Here is a 12,968-nt window from a genome sequence, read left to right on the forward strand (position 1 = left end):
TTATAGATATATATAGATAGATAGATAGATAGATAGATATACACACATACAGAGAAGGTGGAATTTGCCATACAAACTGTAAGAGGCTCTTAGCCTGGCTATTAGCCTAATAGCTTCTTACAGTTTGTATGACAAATTCTACCTTCTCTGTGTATGTATATATATATATATATTTATATATATATATTTTCTTACTATATGTTCCATTCAATGCATCTGATGAAGTGGGCTGTAGCCAACGAAAGCTTATGCTCTAATAAATTTGTTAGTCTCTAAGGTGCCACAAGTACTCCTGTTCTTTTTGCAGATACAGACTAACATGACTGCTACTCTGAAACCTGTTTTTACATGACCAGTTCCCAACAATGAAATCAAAGCTGGTTTTGGGGAATCCCACCAGGCATGCCCTGAAGTTCAGATGTTTCCCTTGTGGATCAACGCCTGGAGATCGACAAGCCTCTAACACGACACTGAGACTAATTCTGAGTTTAAGTTAAAACTAATATGGTTCCCCTACACAGGGCTGGATCCTCAGCTGGTGGGAACCATCAATTCACACCAGCTAAGTATGTGTCCCACAGGTGTCTTCAACCTTACTTTTGCACTCCCGTTAACCTGCTGCTCTAACTTATGCTAGCTGAAAAAGACCAAATTGACCAAACTACAGCTGCAGGACTGATGCATGAAGATGTCCTGGCGACAGGTGTGAGAGCCCATAAGTTGGCTCCATGCTGCTGGAAGATAATGCTTAAATGGGGGTCACTCTGCCAGGCTCCATTATTCAGGCTTTCAGACTAAATTTCACTGGCAGGGCAATGAAAAGCAGCCAAACTGTACTAGTTTGGCCCCTCCTCAGAATGAGTTAGCTTATATTAAGGAAAAACAAGCAAAAGAAGAACAAAAGTAAAGTCTCACTGGGAATGAGCACAGTGTCTGCTCTGTAACATGCCGCCTCACATGGCAGCTGCCACTGAAGACACCAATCCCCTGGGCTCTTCAAGGTGCAATACACAAAAAACAACCAGGTTATCAGTACAGAGCCATGTAATTATTGCTTAAAAGGAAAAGTTTACCCCAGAAAACTAGAGAAGCTCCTGCATCTTTTCAATAAAATGTTGCCAGCCCTCTCACAGATAACAGTGTGAGGAAAGCAAACACTTTACAAAGCCACAAAGTAGCCGCCAGCCGACAGGCAAAGTGTCAAATCACAGCTCCCGCGTGACTCATTCTGCTGCACGGTGGGGTCTGCACAGGACTGGCCTGGCACGTTTTGGATCACGCACTGGAGCTGCTGCCAAGAAGCAGGTGTTTTCACATTCTCGTTTTCCCAGGTAAGCATTACACCTATTCCCCTGGCAGCCACCGAAGAGGCTATGTGCAGATGTAGGGTCTATTCTCATCCCTATCACTGACCCAGTGTAACTGCACTTCTATCTATCTAAGCTGCATATATGGCCCCCATAGCCGTACTGATCTCCTCACAATCTATAATGTATTTATCCTCATTCCACCCCTGGGACTAGGGAAAATACTAATGTCCCCATTTTACAGATGGGAAGTTGATACACACATTTAATGACATGCCCAAGGTCACATACAAAATCTGTGGTGGAGCTGGGAATTGAACACCCAGGCTTGTGTTCTCACCATTGGAGGTAATAATGCTGCCCTATCTTAGTAAAGTGTTTCAAGCCCCTGCCATGAATGCAAGTGCAAATAACATCACTGGAACCTTTAAATACTGTCACAGCAGCCTCTTACCTTGTCCAACCTCAAGCAGCAGAAAGGGGCTTTTACAGGTAGAAGGTGGCACAAAGTGGGAGAACTCCCAATGTAGGGCGAGTTCGGGGGGTAGCCTTTCACATATCTGCAGAGGAGACAACATGCATCAGGGCATGTGTATATTTTGCACACACACAAGGAACACTTATTTGCCCTGGCAAACACATTTGTCCATACACAGACTGTTTAGAAACACTGGAACCTCATGGTTTTATGCAGATCACAGTAAGGATGTTTTATAAATTCTTCCAAAACAGCCTAGGAATTTTTCAAAATAAGTTTATTTGAATATACTTTTGCCATTTCCAGGCTCGGGGAATATCTTTTAAAGACTTTGTTCTCATGGACAGCCAGAGAACTAAGCAGACTGTGGAAGATAAAGGCATCTAGCAGCTTTTAACAGCAAAGGGCCTGAATCCACATCTTAAATCTAAACCTCACAGAATGGCACAGAGTTCCAAGCCTGATACAGATTCACAACCTCACAGCACATTTGTAGGAGGGTTTTTTTTAAACATACTGGACATGCTGTAATTTGTGTTCCTGATATAACAGAAGGAATAGAAAGCTTTTAGCTTACAAAGTAATTAAAAGTATACGTTAAATTATAAGCCAAATAAATTGGAGTGAGTGTGGACACATGCATCTGCACAAATTGTTTATCTTGTAAGAGCCAACACACACACACACACACACACACAAATGATTTATTAAAGCAACGTCACAAATGAATGCAATACTGACTGCTACTTTAAATTAATATTTTTGCAGCTGGAATCAACATTTTACTCCCCTAATGATGGAGAATGCAGAATACAATCCCTTCCCTGCCCCTGAGGTAGCAGAGGAAAGGGAGCTGGTGGAGAAATTCTGCTAAGTCCACAGAGTGCTTCTAGCTCAGTGTAACTTCTTCAGAGGTCAAGGGATGCTTCTCCAAAACTGCAAGCAAGGAACTGGGAATAAGGCAAAACTGCTTCACCGTCAGTGTCTGACAAGCTAATGTTTGAACACACCGAACTGACCGCATGGTGTTGCTCTAGCACTGTTTTATAAACATATTCATCGTTGACATAATTTCTGCTCGGCTCAGCATGTCATTGCTGATAACGTTCAATCACAGTTTCCACAGCAATATAGCAGAAGCAGACTAAAAACTATTCTTGGGAGGTTAATTTATGCCAACAGGATTTCAGTGAAGGGTAAAATAATTTCACTGGGTTTGTTCTTCCACTCCACTGGAAAATGCAAAATACCAAGATGAGCCCTGCTGGCTATTTTAATAGACAACACAGATCTGAGGCCTTTTTTCCGTTCTCGCTGGTGACTCCTGCATTGCACTTCAATACTGGCCTTGCTCTCTTTGAAGTCAAAAGTCTCACTGATTTTGACAGGACCAAGATCAAGGCCTTAGCAAGTGCTTTCAATAGTATCATTTAACGTTCATAGTATGGGAGTGCCCAGTGGCCTCAATCAGGAACAAAGCCCATGGAACCAGGGACTGTACATACAAATTACTGTTGTATTAACTGTTGAACTCTCAGGCCTGTAGCTTATCAGTAATAAAAAAAAAGATCCTTTTTTACAGCATCTGCAGGCAACAGCCTGGTGTGCCTAACCTGAAAAAGTCCCTGATTCAAAGCTAAGCAAGCTCACTGCTCTCCCTTTGTCCATCTCAGGGCAGACTAATTGTTTCTTTGTGTGTTTCATACAGGTGTAAATTAGCAGCTCAAGTATATAAGTAGTAGTCAAGAGAAAAGTTGACCAAAGGAAAATTTAGGCTGGAAAGCAGGAAAAAATCCCTAATGCTGAAGCCTATTGGGCTTTGTCTTCCTTAGGGATGTACCCCCAGTTCCTGCCTTCAGTCACGGATGTCACTGCAGTAGTACAAACTACTAGTGTAAACCAGAAAAGCTGCACTTTATAATGATGGAGCTTAACTCAGGCTAGGGGGTGGCAAATCCTTAATGTAGTGAAGACATTAGACTTTGGAATGGTGACCCAAGAGAAGTGATAGAAAAACCAATGCTTGGGTCACCTGAACTAAACCAGAAAAAACATTCGACAATACACTGTGGGGAACAACTGTGCACTGGCTACAAGTTGGAGGAGACAGCTTACCTCTTAGATCTCCGCCATCCCTAATTTGTATTATTCAAGCAGCTGCCACATGAAATCATTTTATTGCTGTACATTTAACTGAGGTGTCCCTTGATGAAAAAGAAAAACCCCACAGAATGCAGCTCAGATCGCAAATTCCCTTAGATCTGATTTTATTGTTCCGTAACTCCAATCCATATAGGCAGGACTGTATGACTGTATTTTAGCTAGGGCCTTCTAGGCATGATTCCTCATTCCTTCTCCTTGCCACCCTGGGGTTGATCGAATTACCCAATGGCATCATAGAGAGTAGCACCCTTCAGCACAGGATCTTTGCTTTTAAAGATGCATGCTCAAAAATTGCAGCTTGGTGCTTTTATAGCTCCAATATAGTTTATGCACCGCAAATATTTTCTTCTTTGAATAACTGCCTTCTGCAGGGTTTCTTGCACCTTCCTCTGAAACAACTGGTGCAGACCACTGTCAGAAGCAGGCCACTGATCTGAGCTAGTCTGGCAATTCCTGTCTTTCTAAACTTCTCTCCTTTAAATTTTTCTTTCTTCTGAACAACCTGCAGTATTTACTGTAGCTCTAACATAGGCTTGCAACTCTGTTTAATTTCCAGTAATTTCTGCAACTCTCAAACTTTTTTTTACAGAGAATCTTTAATTCAATTAAATTGAGATTTAGAAGAATACATGTGTGCCCAGTGCTTTGAAGAAGGAAGAGACAAGATCAATGGTAACTGTTAGATTTAGAGACAGGGTTATGGTAAACTCAGATGGATCGTTTACAAGTGATTATTGAGGATTAACAAAAAACCGCAAAGAATATGTATTTATTGCAAATTGTTGGGAGATGTCTCATTGTATCAACTCAAAGCACAGCTCAGAAGTGCAGCTTGCTTAGGTAGGTACAATAATTCAAATAAATAATAATAGAGGTTATCCCAATACAAATAGTAAATAATAATCATAGCAAGCTCACCAACTTTAAACTTCACAGCTGGGGTTTTCAAAGGAACGCAAGGTACTTAGATTGTAAGCAATTTGAGGCAGGTGTCATTTCTGGCATGTGTTTCTATAACCACCACCATTCTGGTCCATGATCAGGACTCTTTACTCACTACCACAGTATAAATAATGAAATAATAATAATAACGGAATTAGTTGAAAGACAATGGTAATTGGACATATAAACCCCTTAAAGTCTTTTGAAAATCCCAAGCCCCATAGAGTTGATTGCTTATGATGATGCAGCAACACTAACATTAAGAGATGATGCTCTCAAATGGCAACTCACTCTACAACAGTAAGTCCTTCGTCATCTGACTGAGTCATCTCATCTTCTGACTGGTCACTGAGCAGATCACAGGGCAGGAGGGAAGAGCTGTCTGCTAGCTCCAGGACCGGGGCAATGCTGGGCCGTCTGTTACCTGATCCGTTTTCAGCTGGCAGGGTCAGCTTGCTGCTGTTAACAGGGCGACATTCCGTGTTCTGCAGGTCCATGGCTACTGTACCTGGAAAAGAAGAGGGAGGAAGGACAATATAAATAGCAATAAATAAATCCAATGGCACTGCAGGGAAGAAAGGACAGGAAGAACATCCAGTCGCATTTTGTATTAAGGTTCTATTTATAAACAGTCTACAAAATCAGCTAATAAATGATGAGTAGATGGTATAAGCATGTTACAGACATCAGTAGGACATTTTATTGAGGGTTCTAAGCACATCAGCATAATATGTTACAGATGGTTCTAAGCAACCTATTGACCCATTGGACTCTAAAAATTGGTTACCTCTTTAATTAAGACAGCTATTAGTAATTTCTAAATGGAACCTTGATATAAAGGGTAGCCAAACACTTACATCCCAGACACAAGACGGGGAGCTTTCACTAGCTCTGCCGTATCAATAGGACTGCTTGCACTCCTAAAGTTAAGCATGTACTTATGTGTTTTGCATCAGGGCCAGAACCTTGCAGGATCGAGCCCTTATACTGACCGAGGTTTGCTATAGAGCAAAACTGAATCTGTGTTCATCAGGGTAATGATCAGTATATAAAGTGCTCCCTTCACTGTATAGCTGGGAAATATTTGCACCTCTCAGGCTGTCTGACACATTCACAATGACATCCAAAGCCATCGACAGACAAGATTTCCATCCTTCATTGGGAATTTATAAAATTGGTTTGATTTATAAAAATCTTGGGGAAAAACATCTGCCAAAACTTGAACCAACCCATTCTGAAAATGTGGAGAACATTTACGCCTGAGTTTATCCTATTCAATTCCAAGGAGACATTGATTCTGAAGCCAAACAATAAACATGTATACACACTAATGAACAATTTCATTGCTCGGCAGAGCTCACATGACAGGCAAGGGATGATCAGATTACGGAGCTCTTGTGTGAGGGAAGTCTCATTGTGGTATATAACGGGGACAGAGCTGGATTTTGGGGGTGGGTTTAGGAGGTGTAATGTCTTCCCTCAATACGACCCATTCTTATTTGTGATTCTAATTGCTATTTTTTCAACTCACTGAATTCCCTGGATAGCACAATACATTTTCTTACTATATTTGAACTCAAAAAACCCCATACTTGACCGGAACATTTGAGGACAACCACCGTCTCCCGTAGTTTCAAAAATGGGAATGTTCTGTTTGCTTGCGTGGTTGCTATAGTAAGTATTTTGCTGTTTATGAACATTCTGGAGTCCTAATAGCTTGGTTCAGAAAAATCACATCATGACATACAATGTGAAATTATCCCCACATGGCAGCTGCGCCCCTCCTCACGTGGCCTGGTTTCCAAGCAGCTCATCAGTAGATCTTGTGCTCTTTTTGGATGCTGAAGCAGTGACCCCACGATGGAGCAAGCAGCCACTGGCATTATGGGCTATAACTAAGCCTGTGAGTCTGTCACGGAGGTCATGGAAGCCATGGATTCCACACACCCCAGAGCACCTGCAGTCCCCTCACCCAAGTTTTAGTTAGGGATATGCAGTAAAAGTAATGGACAAGTCACGGCCCATGAATTTTTGTTTATTGCCCCGACCTGTCCATGACTTTTACTAAAAATACACGTGACTAAAACATAGCCTATAACGAATAGTCTGTGCTAGTCTTTTTCTGAAAAGTCTTAGCTGTAGAACTACAAGGCTTTTGGTCACCATACTGTTTATCCTGGGAGAGATGATCAGAAACGCTGAGGGATTTAGGAGCGTAAATCCCACTGAACTTCAAGTCTCTTCAATCCCTTTCACACTTACGAATTACGCCCTTGCCATCTACATTCCTCACCAAAGAATCCTCAAATATTTGAGTCAAAGAAAAAAAAGTTTAAAACCTCTAATTCTTCTTGCATTCATAAATAAGTTCCACATTCCAAGTTCACTAAACTATGTCCAAGTTCTTGTTAAAATGTGGGTACAGCTTTGGCCACAATAGAAACCGGAGCAGGGATCCAAGGAGAATATTACAAGAATGACTGGGAAAGGGGTTTTTGTTTTAAACATGGATTAGTCATAGTCAAATGAAAATGTCAGACACCTGGGAATTTAAAAAATACAATGAGAAGTCCCAGGCAAAATACCCATGCCAGACTAATACATCTCATATCCTTTTATGTTTAAGTGGAACACTTTGTATCTTTCCAAATGGCCAGTAAAAACCTAGTTGTGTATCTACACAATAGCTTGGGTGGGTTGGATGTAGTCAGGAGCTGGAAAGGAGATCTATAATGTGTACAGTGGCACAGCTACACTGATCTAGGTATCCTGGCAAACCTCCTGTAGGAGAGGCAGTTTATATCACGTTGCAACCCACATGCAGCAGCATCTCGGTGGTTACTATCAACACATCCCTCTTACCAAGATCATGGGTTGTTGTGAGTTCAGATGATTAGTTCACAGTTGTTCACATTTGTAAAACATGGTGCAATCTGCTGATGGAAGGGCCTAAAGATTTTCAGAGTGGTATTATTAACATCACCATCCATGGCTCTCCACCTACACTGCTGACGGCTCTTAAGAGGAGCATTTGTCCAGAGAACTCCAGGATCATTTTTCTTAACTCTTTCAGCTTTACCTTTACGAATCTTTCTCTTTCCCAAGCTGTAATTCATAGCAGCGGGGAGCTGTTAACCTGACTGATTCATAGCCTCCTGCTGTCTCACACAGACAATGCACCTCCAGCCCCGTGCTTGCGCCTCTTCCTCACCCATTATAACCCCTGTCAGCTCCATCCATTTTGTAAAATAAATGTGGCTTAATGTGTGGTGCCAAAACATGCAAAGCCAGAACAAAGCAAGGCCAGAACTTTACTCTGGAATGTTGCCATCTCATTAAATATTCAAAATGGAGGGTCTGGGTGGGATTTTCAGCCCACATAAGAGAATTAGGCACCCAATGACTTTCAGTGGGACTTGGGCACTTTTCTTCCTCACATCCTTGAAAAAAATCCCACCTCTTTTCTCCTACCTACTTGGGCCAAGATGTTCAGAAGTGATTCTAGGTTCCTCCATTCTTTGGGTGCCCAACTTGAGACCTCTTACATTCTTTGGGTGCCCTACTTGAGACTTTTCGGGGGGGGAGGTGCTCAGCACTTTCTGAAAATCAGGTGCATTTAAGGTGTATTGAGTTGGCAAATCAAATTCAGCAATCACTTTTGGAAATAGTGACCATCAGCGTTTCATGATTCTTCATCAAACGCAAATATTTTTAAATAGCTACAAAAGTGGTGAATGTCACAGTGAATAAAAGTGTAGGAGTTCGGCTCGCTCCCCCTTGTTGCTAGCCAACTAGCTGAATGCCGAGTGACCTACTTAAAGAATATAATTTCTATCTATCTCTCATCTGACTTTTGAAAAAGCTCCCACTGAGAACAAGCCAAGGAACAAGAACATTAGCCAGTGCTGTTCAGCGAGGAGCTTTGTATCTTGCTGCTGGGAGAATTTTTGCAAGTTTATGCTCGAGGGTAAATGGATAAATGATTTGTCTGAAATACCATCTCCTGTTGTGACTGGGCTTCTCCCGGCAAACCCCCCATTTCAGGCTGCCCAGAGAGAAGCTGGGAAAAATGATTCCTGGTCTTTTGGAGAAAGTGCATCACGCACTTCAGAGCGACCTGTGCCATTTGCCAAGTTATGCAAGATAAACATGATTTAAAATGCAGACAACAGAGCCTATCCCAGGCATGGGGTATTTATGGGAGCAAGTAACTAATGCTAATGGACATGCTGGGCAGTAACACAACTTAGCACTTGCAGGGAGTAATTGCCATCTGAGAATCTAGAGGGAGAGAAGTACCATTATCCCTGTTTTACAGTTCTAAGGCCCGAGAGGCCCACTGTGATCATCTAGTCCGAGCTCTATAGCACAGGCCCGAGAACTTCCCCACAATAATTCCTGTTTGACCTAGAGCAGATCTTTTAGAAAAACATCCAATCTTGATTTTAAAATTGCCAGTGATGGAGAATCCACCACAACACTTGGTAAGTTGTTGCAATGGTTAATTACACTCTCTGTTAATTACTCCCACTGCCTGATTTCCAGTCTGAACTTGTCTACCTTCAGCTTCCATTGGATCTTTTTATACCTTTGCCTGTTAGACTGAAAAGCCCATGATCAAATATTTGTTCCCTGTGTAGGTACTCACAGACTGTGGTCAAGTCACCCCTGAACCTTCTCTTTGTTAAACTAAATACTTGAGCTCCTTGAGTCTTATCACTATAAGGCACGTTTTCCAATCCTTTAATGATGCTTGTACCTCTTCTCTGATCCCTCGCCAATTTATCAGCAAACTTCTTGAAATGTGGACACCAGAACTGGACCCAAAAATCCAGTAGTGGTTGCATCAGTGCGAAATACAGGTGAAAAACCTTTCTACTCCTACTCAATCGTCCCGTTTATGCATTCAAGGAGTACTTCAGCTATTTTGGCCTCAGCATCACACTGGGAGCTCATCTTCAGCTGATTATCCACCATGACCTCCAGTCCTTATCCCAGGAACATGTAAGTATGGTCTACGTTCTTTGTTCTAGATGTATATATTTACACATGGCTGTATTAAACCACATATTGTTTGTTTGTGCCAGTTTACCAAGAGATCATATCATCCTGTATCTGGTGGCTGTCCTCTTCAGTATCTAACACTCCCCCAATTTTTGTGTCATCTGCAAACTTTAGCAGTGATGAGTTTATGTTTTTCTCCAGGTTGTTGAAAAAAAAAAAAAAGTTAGATAGAGTAGGACCTAGAACAGATTCTTGTGGGACCCCACTGGAAACACACCTAGTTCACCCGGATTCCCTGGTTACAATTACATTTTGAGATCTGTCAGTGAGCCAGCATTTAATCCATTTAATGTGTGCCATATTGATTCTGTATCACGCTAGTTTATTCACCAAAATTGTGTGTGGTAGCAAGTCAGATAAGGAAATCCGGGCTGTCCATGGACACAGCCAGACAGTAGCTGGGTCAGGAATAGAATCCTAGGAGGGAAATTCTGGTCAGCTGTGTACAGGGAGCTATGTGGGTAAAGCCATGGGCACCCTACCCTTTTTATTTATAGTTGTATGCATTGCCTGAGAGCCCCAGTCAGGGAGCAGGACCCCATTGTGCTCAGGGCAGTACAAACTCAGAACAAAAATACTTTCTTCTGCTATCATTTTATTACATCTAGGAGAGGTCAATCCAGCCAAGCCTTTTTCGTTGGGAATAATTCAACATAGTACTTAGTGGTGAATTTTGATGGCAAGGTTACAGCTCACAGAGACCAGGGAGGAGGATGAATCATAGCAGATACAGCTGAGCCCACTCTTGCCATGAGGTTAAAAAGCCATCAGTGACAGAGCCTCACTGCTTTCCGCAGCAAAGGAGTGGAGCTTCATTACTATAAGCCCTGAAACTAGTCAGTGAAATATGGAGGCACAGCCTAAAACCAGAGGGCTACAGGGAACTACTGAAAAGCTGCTGACTATCACCCTCTGCAATAACGGCAGAGCCGGAGAGCACCTTGCAGGCCAAGTGCAGGGAGTAGCCAAAACGACTGCAAAAGGAGAGCAGACTTTCCCTTCTGCAGGCTGTGGCTGCTGAGCTCTCTGTGACCGATTCACACAGTACCCCAGTGCACTCCTCTGTCACGCTGCAAATCCTATTTCCCATGCAGAGCAATGACCCAGCCCCAGTAGAAATATGTCCGAGGCAAACTAACCCCCGCTCAGAACTACCCTGCGCTGCTGCAACTCCAGCCTCGCCCGGGCATGTTCTCGCACTTCATTAAGCGAGGCCGGCCAGACACAGACGTTACCACGGGTTTGATCGAACCTTCCTTAAAGGGACAGTTCTGGGAAGCAAGCGCTCCCGCAGACATGAGGCCTGGCCGTCCAACCCGGCAGATCCTGGGGCCCCATGAGAGAGGGGATAGAGGCAGAAGTAATGGACATCTCCCACCAGGAATGGCTTCCTCTCCTTGCTAGTGCTTGGGCCCCCGCTCCCCTGGCAATGAGGCTCCAGCAGGAGCCAGGCTGCCACTGGAGGCATCTCTCATGGCCGTAGAGTAGCAGAATCTGGTTGGTTAACTCTCAATGGATGTGTCCCAGAGGCAGCTGGCCACAATGCCTTCTAGAGAAGCTGGTCCCTGGATCCACCCTTCCTAATTCCCACTGTGCATCCAAAGAGGGATCTTTGTAGAGCACGGGGAGCTGCGGCAGAGGGGACAACATGGCCCTAAGTATCCCCTGCATCCCCGGGCAGCTTCCCAGATTTCTGACTCTCCAGTGTGTGGAAGACAGAGAGCCCCATGCACCAAAACCTCTACCCAAGCCTTGCAGCTTTTCCTAGCACTCAGTTCGGCTATGAAATAGCTGTGAGCCAGGGCGAGAGCAGGGGCCAGCTGAATGACAGAAACATAAAACACTTTAATAACCTGCTTATGGCATTTCACTGCTAAGAGCAATTTTAAACAAACGGTCAATCACTAGGGGAAATAACAGGAAAGGATACATCCTACTGCTCTGTCCCAGTGGCCTCTCTCTACATTCTCGTACTGTAGAAGCAGATGGCAAGACAAGCTTCTCTTAATGATTTCACTTAGCTGTTTGTTGGGTACCGACTGCTTTTCCCAGCAAGAGCACGTATGATCCTGCGCTGGCAGGGAGATGACGCAGGTGCAGTTACAGAGCTTTCCCTCCCCAATACACTATACTGCTTGCTTTTGCCAAAGGTAGGAACATGAATGCTCAAGAAACCACTTCAGGGGTTCACTTTGTCTGGGGACTGAAACTGAAGACCAGCAATAGCATGTGCAAAAGGATGAGAGAAAAGAGCTCCCTTTTGCTCGACAGCACCTGGTCTGAGCTATTTCAAAAGGGTGGATACACAGATATCTGCTGTGCGAAGGGCCATGTGGGATTCCATTGCTGGCAATATTTTCAACTGTTTTTTCTCCCTGCTTCTGTTTTCCTTGTAAGAAGCCAACAAGCCGAGTGCTACTGACTTATTCATTTGTCATCTGCACCGCTGCAGAGTACGAGATCCTTCAGGGCAGATTAAAACAAATTTGTCAAAGAGAAATTGGCTCCATTTCTCCAGAGACCAAAAAGGGTGGGGCTGGATTCCCTGCAGAGGGGAAATGAGAGAAAGTTAATTTCCCCTGTGACTCTTCGGATACTGAACAATAGACAGCAAGAGGGGGAAGGGAAGTGTCATACAGAAGAGCATGGAAAGCGGCTATTTCTGCAGCGAAGGGATGTTGATAATTTGGAAGGTAGAAGGGAAAGGGAGAGTGTTCATTCATTACCTTAGGTAACAGAACTGTACAGAGCTTGCTGTTTCCTTGGCAGCCTGGATCAGTAATAGGATCAACTCATTCCTAAGCCCAGAGCTCCCAGTGAAATCAATGAACGTGTAACTCAGGGCAGCATTTGTTCCTACTATATTTTGAAGTAGTACAATATCCTGGATCTGTCATATTGTTATGACTACTTAGAAGTTAGTAGCAGTTAGCACAACCAGGAAATGCTTAATAGCATGCACTCTTAGCACTTAAAGCTTTTTGCAAAATTAGTTAAGCCCCAAGCTCTCTACG

The 12,968-nt window shown here is 43.3% G+C and overlaps 1 protein-coding gene across 9 annotated transcripts in view; it reads right to left on the reverse strand.

Annotated features, from left to right (window-relative positions):
- The window catches only part of KCNT1 (potassium sodium-activated channel subfamily T member 1), a 202,345-nt gene that overhangs the window by 26,094 nt on the left and 163,283 nt on the right, over positions 1 to 12,968 (reverse strand). For all 9 annotated transcript variants that reach the window (XM_043498810.1, XM_038374838.2, XM_043498812.1 and 6 more), the window contains 2 exons: positions 5,182 to 5,398; positions 1,762 to 1,867 (listed from right to left, as the gene is read on the reverse strand). In XM_043498810.1, the coding sequence (XP_043354745.1) occupies positions 1,762 to 1,867; positions 5,182 to 5,398 (323 nt within the window). The remainder of the gene's footprint in view (positions 1 to 1,761; positions 1,868 to 5,181; positions 5,399 to 12,968) is intronic.

This window comes from Dermochelys coriacea, chromosome 16, assembly GCF_009764565.3.
Source record: "Dermochelys coriacea isolate rDerCor1 chromosome 16, rDerCor1.pri.v4, whole genome shotgun sequence".
In the NCBI taxonomy this organism is placed as follows: domain Eukaryota; kingdom Metazoa; phylum Chordata; order Testudines; family Dermochelyidae; genus Dermochelys; species Dermochelys coriacea.